A 9,224-nucleotide genomic window follows, 5' to 3' on the forward strand; every position below is an offset into this window, starting at 1 on the left:
CGCGCGCATGAGCCAGCGCGCGGCTCTGTGTCTGGCCCTACATCGGTGCTCTGGTGTGATAGAGAAACGTGCCGTACATCCAGCAGGAGGAGCGCTTAAAGATGAGCTCCGTCATATTGTTTGACACATTCGCAGCTTGATGGAGTGGCCTCTATGGAAGAAGCTAAAGATGGAGATTTTCCCAAAAATAAAACTGGGGAGAAAGGAAACAAACCTTGCCCTGCTTTCATCTCTCCTGCAGAGATCCCCCAAATCCACATTATCCGATGTGAAACATTCAATTTGTGGGATAGAAATACATTCCATATTATTGTGCAAATTTTTTTTTTTTTTTAAGTTCAAGCTTGAGGTTTTTGTTTCTTATTAAACCTGACAGGGTGACGATTTTGCGTCTGGTTTCAAATAATTAGTGTAATTACAGACACGCCAATAATGCATTAATTCATCATATCTGTGTAAAATAGCGATAAGATGCATTTAACTGAATTGAGTGAGTACCTCCAGAGAGGGTTGCACTTTGCTCATCAGGAAAAAAGACGCACAGAATCCTGCTACAAGTTAATGTAAGACAGTTTCGAAATCAATACAAAAAATGCAAAAAGTTTTTAATAGTTGTGCAAAGATGCTTAGAAATAATATATTTTAAACTTCTGTCAAACCCAAAATACCTAATTTCAAACACTGATCTTATGTCTCAGAAGTTGACCCTGACCTCTAGATCCAGCTGCAGCAAATAAAACCTAAAGGGAGGGAGGGGGGGGGTCTATTCATCAGAGTTCACCAGAGCAGCACCTTATTATGATCACAATTATTTGTTATATCAGCGACCTTGGTGGTGGGTTTATAGTTTATCCAACGCTGTTTCCATCATCTGATCTGCAGCCGCATCTCTTCTGTGTCCAACGGTTTCATGCAGGAGCAAGATGGCTTGTTATACTAAAAGGTTTTTGTCGCGCTAAGCCGCGCATGTGTGCTTGAAACGCACATTTCATTAACAAACTGCGGAGGTATAAAAGCGGATTTATGAGGCTTCAAAAGATCACTGGAAGGACGGGTTTGAAAGCCCCCACTCGTTCTGTGCTGTTTGAGTGAGCTTTTATCAGCAGGTAACTACACTGCCTTCACACAATACAAAGACACCAGGAATATATAGTGGGCGTATATAAATATATGTGTAAGAAATTATAATATAGCCTACTGGTGAAATTGAAATTGAACTTTTTAATTTAACTAAATGTAACAGGTTAATTATATTAATTAGACAACAGTTTAAAAAATAACCAGCACAACAGAAAAACTAGAGACAATAAAATGTACACTTCATTTATATACAGTAGAAAATATATGAGGATATTTAATTATCTTCTGCTTTATTTGATGTTTTCAGAGCTTAACAAATGCTTAAATTGTGTAGAATTGTATTTGTTTTGATTTCTTTTAATAAATCTTTAAAGAAAATTTTAAATTTTTTAATTTGAAATTCTAGACATAATTTGAAGATTTTTTTATTTTATTATTTTATTTTATTTTATTTTATTTTTTTATCTGAAATCTGTATTGTAAGTCAAGGTGATCAGTGTAGAGCCCCCTGCTGGCATTAGAACATGGTGGAGTTCATTGGAGTTTGGTTTTCTTATGCCTTGGGCAGGCTGTTCTTGCTGCACCTGCCAGACAAAAAACAAAATCAGTTAAAGAGAGGTTTCTGCTTGCAGTATGAAAGGACAAATAATATAAATAATAATAACAATTCTGAGGATTTTCAAATCATTTAATGTTGCATAGGCTATTTGTGGAACATGCCTACATTTACATAGTTTTTAAAATAAAAAAATATTTATGTGTAAATTGCTCTGTATATATATATATATATATATATATATATATATATATATATATATATATATATATATATATATATATATATATATATATATATATATATATTAAAGGTGCGTGTTGGCATTTAGAAAAGCAGCAAACAAATGAGCGATTTCTTAAACACGCGCGCAACGTGGATGAACAGCATGAATGTTGACTCTGGTTTCATCTACTAAGTAGTCCGTATTGACGGACCTAAGGATCTCACAGGTCAGCAGCGGATTAGACAGGAGAATTTGAGAGCGGGTTTCCGTCCCTCTGACCCGAACACACGTTATTAATGATATATTCTGATTAATCTGCTTTTATCCCGTATAGCAGTAAAAGTGTCAAAACGAGAAGCGCTTTTCTGCGCAGTTCTGTTAGGATCAGATAAAACGGCACAGGCAAAGAAAATGTTCACTCTATAAAACTCATAAATGAGATAATCCAATTAAACTCTTGTTCTGTTTTAATCTGTTTTTATAACCGATTAACCAATGACTGGATTAATAAAACACGAAATTCACATATTATTAAATGGAAATACTACAATTCTAGCAATAGTAAAATGAAATATAAATATGAATTATCTTTTTCTATTTTAAAGCGAGAATTTTTCGTTAAATTTATATTTTTATTAATAAGAAAACAGTTCCCTGATTAATCACATATGTTCTTAGCCTGGTTTTGCCGCAGTTAAAATAAAAAAAATATATAATTTTTTTCTGCAAAATATAAACTGCAAATATTAGCGCCCAAAAGCCAGGATCGCTTCTTTTCCCAACTCAACCTTAGTCACCAAGCTCGTGAATAAAAAATGCCTCTCTTTGCATTCACCCGCTGCCTACATTTCCTAGTTTTTTTCAAATGCAAACACATGCAATGATTAGGGTCGTTTGCACCTCTACTAAACTGTTAAGGAAATCCGTTCCTCTTCCCCCAACATTCATGCTCGATGCTGCAGCAGCTGCTTCTTCACGTTCTTCCACTAATCCTGCAGGAATAAATAGACTTGGAAATCATGTGTTGTGCTATAGCACATTGATTTCTTTTTTTCTGCGGGGTCTAGGTATTAATGCAAACATCAAGCGCTGCATCGCAGGCTCACAACAGACAAAAAGATAAAGCAGTAATATACACAGAAATACAATCTTCCTCATGCACAATTGCACCCAGTTTAAAAAGGTTAAAAAAAACACAGAACTTAATAAAACAGATTCCTTTAACTTAGCTGTCGCCGTTGCTGCTCTGCAGCTGTCAACAGTGCTCGAATTAACAAAAGTTAAAGGTTGTTTTTGCGCAGCCACGTTAGAGCGCATCAGATCTTTCACTCATGCAGGCCAATTTTCTCCCCCTCCTCCTCCTTCTCCTCCTCCTCCCACCGCAAACGTTAAATGGTCTATGACGGAAGAACACGGAAAATCAGCGGAAAGCAGCGCTCTGCTGATGCCCCATTGTTGACAAATCCACGAAACAACTCCAGTTTGCATGCTTTCACGGAGAGAGCAAGGCTTTGGAAGCAAAAGAGAGATGAGAGGTGGTGAGGGGGGGGTGTGGCGTCACTAAACCACGTGTTCGGCTCTGATAGTATATCTAATACAGGGAGGGGGCGAGTAATCTATCAGTCAGTCCTGCTAAAAAGCTCCAGTCTTTTTCTAAAAAGCAGTGTGTGTCATTTCGAGTCGCTGGTTACGGGAGGCGCACCGCTGCTGATGAGACACTGAAGCGCGAATAGGGAGAAGAAAAGTTGCGCTTTCTCTCCAGACAACTGATGCAAAAACGCACCGCTCTGCAGGCCCGCTCACTCTCAGAGCAGGGACTATTTCTAGAGGGTTGAAGTTTTGCAGAACTTTACCCAGTCTGTTTTCTTGGTACAGCGGAGGACTTGGTGTGCGCGCACTTGCCGCTCCACAGCTTTTCCCAGTGAGTTTTTTTTCCTTATCCAATTTTTTTACATTAAAGTGCGAGTCCGCCGTGAGATGACCCTCTCTGGAGGCAGCGATCGAGCCAGCGACATGTCCGGCCAAACTGTGCTCACAGCAGAGGACGTGGATATAGACGTGGTGGGCGAAGGAGACGATGAGGGCATGGAGAGGGTGGACAGCGACTGTGACAGCCCGGGGGGAGGAAGCATCCTGCACGGCTTTCGCGGAGAAACGGTTGACGATGACTTGGAGGACGAGATCGAGGTGGAGAAGGAGGAGATGAGGTCCGGGGGAGGGAGCCCGTGCTGCGAGAGCTCCGGGGAAGGGGAATCGGGCGCAGGGAAAGGAGAAGGTCATGACCAGAGCGCAGCGCCAGGAGGAGTGATCCAGAAGCCCAAGAGCAGCCTGGTAAAGCCGCCTTACTCCTACATCGCTCTCATCACCATGGCGATCCTCCAAAGCCCGCAGAAGAAGCTCACCCTCAGCGGGATCTGCGAGTTCATCAGCAACCGCTTCCCCTATTACCGGGAGAAGTTCCCTGCGTGGCAGAACTCCATCCGGCACAACTTATCCCTGAACGACTGCTTCGTGAAAATCCCACGGGAACCCGGCAACCCCGGAAAGGGCAACTACTGGACCCTGGACCCGGCCTCTGAGGACATGTTCGACAACGGCAGCTTCCTCAGGAGGAGGAAAAGGTTCAAGAGAGTCCAGCCGGACGTGCTGAGGGATCAGACCGCGCTCATGATGCAGAGTTTCGGGGCGTACAGCCTCGGAGGCCCATACGGCAGACACTACGGGATCCACCCGGCTTATTCCCACCCGGCGGCTCTGCAGTATCCCTACATCCCACCTGTGGGTCACATGCTGCCGCCGGGCGTCCCCCTGCTGCCCTCGGCGGAGCTCAACAGAAAAGCGTTCAACTCTCAGCTGAGCCCGAGTCTCCAGCTGCAGCTCAACAGCCTAAGCACGGCGTCCATGATCAAATCCGAACCTTCAAACCGGCCGTCCTTCAGCATAGAGAACATTATCGGGGTCTCCAGCGCGTCATCCGTCACGCCCGGCGCCGCGCAGGCTTTCCTGCGGCCTCCTGTCACCGTTCAGTCGGCCCTGCTGAGCGCGCAGTCTCTCTCTCTGACCCGGACCTCTGCTGCTATCGCTCCTATACTCAGCGTCCCTTCAAACATTATTTCTGGACACGTTTTACCTTCAGCGACGGCAGTGTCCAAATGGCCCTCACAGTGACTCAAACCAAGAAAAAACTAAAAAAAAAAAACTCTTATTTTTCTATAGAGACTTTATCACTGGAGAGCACAAATAAATAGACAGCATTGGACTCTAATACAATGAAAAAAGACTTGAAATACAGAGAAAAGGAAAGTAGGCTTTCTATGTACAGGTAACATTTGTAAATATTTGTTTTTCAAAAAAAGGGAGAAAAATTTTACTCATTTGACTTTTAGCTGTCCTTTGTTCCTGTTTGAGATCTGTGATAATTATTTCGATTTTTCTTTTTTTTATATTCTACTGGATGATTGACTTGACACATTTCATACAAGACACGAACAAGTGCAAAAAGACTGTTTATAATAATAATAATAATAATAATAATGATTAAAAAACAAATATATGTAATTCTATGTAGCTATTTGGTGTTGTAAACTGAATTTATTTGTAAATAAATTTATGAAAAAGTTAAAACTACTTTCATTTCTTTTAGAAATTACAATTAACGAAATTCTAATGGGAGATTTGGTCTAGTGATAATTAGATATTAGATATTTTGTTTATAAATAAGAGTAACATTTTTTGTTTATAACCATTTATTAAAGAAAATAATTAAAACCCTAATAAATAAAAATAATGTAAAACATATATTTTTTTAATCTTCAGTGATATTTATTGTTTATATTCGTTAAGAATAATGGTTTTGGATATTTTAAAAGAAGGACAAAATGGCACAACTTTTTATGAACCTTATTATCTATTTTTTTGTTGTAACTTTACAGCTTAAATCAACAAATTTATAAATGTGAAATCTAATAGTAACAATTATTTTTCTACACAAGTGGTACTAATTTCTATTCACATAATATTCAAATTTCACAGAAAAAGATCAGTAGAGTAGTTAAATAATAATATTTGCGCAAAATATCAATCGTCAAGCAATAAAAAATGTATCAAAATTTAAAAAAAGACAGCAATAAATGTTTATAATATATTTTGGATAGCAATTTTTCAAACACATAAGTAGGTTAGTTGAAACAAATATGTTTCCAGGTTTCCGACCAACGATCCTCGGCCTGAGGTCACAGTTTATTTTCATATTTTCATCTCCCATCACATCACAGCCAGATCAGATTACAGAATATTCTGCGGCTTGGCCACCATAAAGGTAACAGTTTCGCAGTTGTGTCTGGCTGATCGCGTTTAGACAAACAGCAAATGGTGAGTGTGTGTGTGAGGCGCTATATTTATCCGATCCCCATGGGAAAAGGGAAAGGGCTTCTCTGTCTGCTCCCGCTCCTGCAGAGGTGCTTCTGATGAAAGGAATCTGTTCTGACGGAAAACATTCCCTCTTTCTGGTTAGATTTATGCATGTAACAATATTAGGCTACCTCATAAATACACATCATGTGTCAATATGTTGCTCATCGGTGCGCGTCAAGCTTCAAAACCAATTAAGGCGGAGAAGAGGGGAAACATTTTTTTTCTCCAAACTTTCTTAAATATTTTATCCTCAACAAATAAAAATAATTTAGAATATAATTTAAATATAAAAAAAAAATAAAGGATTTAGTTTGGGGTAAATGAGAAACATGGTTTTATTTTATATGACTTGGATTACAATTATTTGATGCTCAGTCGCATCAAGCCAAGCATTTGCTCTGTTTTATCTGAGATTTCGCTTGCAAAGATAAATTAGCCTTTGAAGAGTAAAAAAATAAATAAAAATAAAATATATAAAAAAATAACTTTTATACAAGAGAGAAAGGCCGCTGGACCATTGAATATATAGTCAATAATTTAAGTGGGACATAGCGTTGGTGAAGCTACAATTTAAGCTACGCTAGGGGGCGCTCCTTAGTGTCTAGAGATAAAAAATAGAAAAAAATAAAAATCAATTGATTTAAAAATCACGTCCTTGTTATTTTCTATTATGTTGCCTAATAGTCAGTTGCCTAATAATACTAAAGACAGAAATATCTGAAAAAAATAAAATAAAATATCAAAATATAGTCATTTTTGTATTCATATTTGGATTAAGGCTATTTCACTGCAACTTCATTTATCTCTAAAGGTAGCCTATATAGTAAAATGTTGTCAAATAATATAAGTTCAGTATATCCATGTGTAAAAGTGTTGAACACGTTTTGTTTTTTTAATCCCAAAACGTTTTTCTTTCTTAGAACAACACAACCTAGCAGAGGGTTGTAAGGAGGGAAAATGATGCAGGATTTTAATAATTTTTACTTACAAATATTTGAATAGCCTGGTGTGCATCTATTTTGGCAGAATTACAAAAAAGTATAGTGAGGCCAATCATATTCAGCTTTCATTAAATAAATGGGCCCAATTAAAGTGGTTTAAGTTTTTCTGTGAAAGCTTCGAGGACATAAGTGCACTGCAGACTAAAGAAATGCAGACAGGTTGTGGGAACATTCATGCCGGGGTTATCAATCCATTATCTAAAATGGAAATGGAAAAGCAAACCTGAAACTCTACAAGGACAAAACCCTGTTAAGGAGAATAGTCACAATTACAATTATTCGTACTCTAAAAACCTGACTATTATGGGGGATTAGCCAAAAAATAAATAAATAAATAAATAATTTATAAAAATATGTTTTTTTTATACCAACCCCATGGGGAAACATGAAAGTGGCAGTGGTAGACTTTGGCAGAGTCAAAAATCTGATCAAGAGCTATTAGATGCTGCCAGTTCAGTACTTTACTCAGATGTGCTGTTTTTAGTGCTTAGAAATAAAATTGGCTTAAATTGATTTAGCATATCCATGCCTCAGATCTAAAAATCAGATCTAAAACCAATTGAAAATTGCTTTTAACTGATGAAAGTATCATCAACCTCTATTGTGCATTGGGGGTAGAGTCATGAACCAAAACCTCCTTAGTTGCAATTATAACAAAATGTGGTTCTACAGAAGATTGACTCATGCATCATCTTAAAACATTTTCTTTTTCAAAGCCTTTGTAAATTTCACTGAAAATACAATACAATAAAAATACAATAAACTGCACTGAACTCTCTCACACTGCTTTAGCAAACTGTGTTGAGGCTCTCTGAGCTAATTCATTTGGAATCTGTTTATCAGTCCCAGCCTTTTAAAATGCCACATTTAAAAATGGATATCAAAGCTGAGACAAATATGAAACGAAGGATTAGATCTAAATAACTTCTGTTTTCATACCATCAGCATCTATAAATAAATAAAGTTTTAAAGCATTCAAGCTCAATTATTATTTCACAAAACGGGTTCTGTTATATGTTTAACAATTATCATACACACCATACCAAGTTAAGCTTTAGAAAAATGTGATGATTTCAGTTATTAGTAGAGCATTTAAAAAGAGAAAAAGGTAAAAAGTAAGAGGTAATGTTAACCTTTTGGGCTGGTCAAGGTATAATGTCAATATAAATCTTTATTGATCTTTTGAGGAAGCTTGAAATGAGTAGGAAACAGAAGCTTGCACAAAGCTGGACAGCAATGAAAAGGGGTTGATTGTTGCTATGCGAAAATAAACATTGTCCACTGATTACTATTTTTTTTAATCAAAATACAAATACAAATAATAATTATTCCTTTTCTAAATTGATATCCATTAATATCCATCCATCTGTACATATATATATATATATATATATATATATATATATATATATATATATATATATATATATATATATATATATATATATATATATATATATATATATATATATATATGTATATATAAAATTGGATAATATATGATATATAATTGGATAAAAAAAAACGTGAGTGTTGGAACTGTAACTAATTTACAGTCATATGTTTACAGTATCTACATATATACACACACCACCTGTGTTTTAATTCAGATTTTTTTCCCACTCATTTAAGTGGCACAGGTCTAAAATAATATAATTTCTTGGCACATTACAAGACATGAGTATCCAGTTTTTATTAAAAATAGATAACTTGATCAGTTTAAACATAAATGTGGCTTCACATTTAAAAAAAAATGTAATGATATGACGGTATAGTGCTGTCAAACTCTGTTTATTGTGCAAACCAGTGAAGGGTTCTGTATATAAGGAAGCCCTGCATATGGTACAGAGTGATTATTGTTCCAGCAATCAGTCCAATCAATGACATTATTAGGCAATTAGTTGCATAATGTTGTTATCTTTGAAAAAATAGAGTATGTACAACATGT

At 36.8% G+C, this 9,224-nt stretch overlaps 1 protein-coding gene across 1 annotated transcript; it reads left to right on the forward strand.

Moving 5' to 3' along the window:
• Positions 1 to 3,471: 3,471 nt before the first annotated feature.
• foxd3 (forkhead box D3) lies at positions 3,472 to 5,393 on the forward strand. Its single transcript, XM_038278370.1, has one exon. The coding sequence runs from the start codon at positions 3,840 to 3,842 to the stop codon at positions 5,028 to 5,030; it is 1,191 nt and encodes a 396-aa protein (XP_038134298.1). The 5' UTR covers positions 3,472 to 3,839; the 3' UTR covers positions 5,031 to 5,393.
• Positions 5,394 to 9,224: the final 3,831 nt, after the last annotated feature.

The sequence above is a fragment of the Cyprinodon tularosa genome, unplaced genomic scaffold (assembly GCF_016077235.1).
Source record: "Cyprinodon tularosa strain WSP-4 unplaced genomic scaffold, ASM1607723v1 ctg140, whole genome shotgun sequence".
In the NCBI taxonomy this organism is placed as follows: Eukaryota; Metazoa; Chordata; class Actinopteri; order Cyprinodontiformes; family Cyprinodontidae; genus Cyprinodon; species Cyprinodon tularosa.

What these genes read in the sequence shown, in the direction of transcription:
- foxd3 (XM_038278370.1), top strand. Translation starts at nt 3,840, where the DNA reads ATGACCCTCTCTGGAGGCAGCGATCGAGCCAGCGACATGTCCGGCCAA.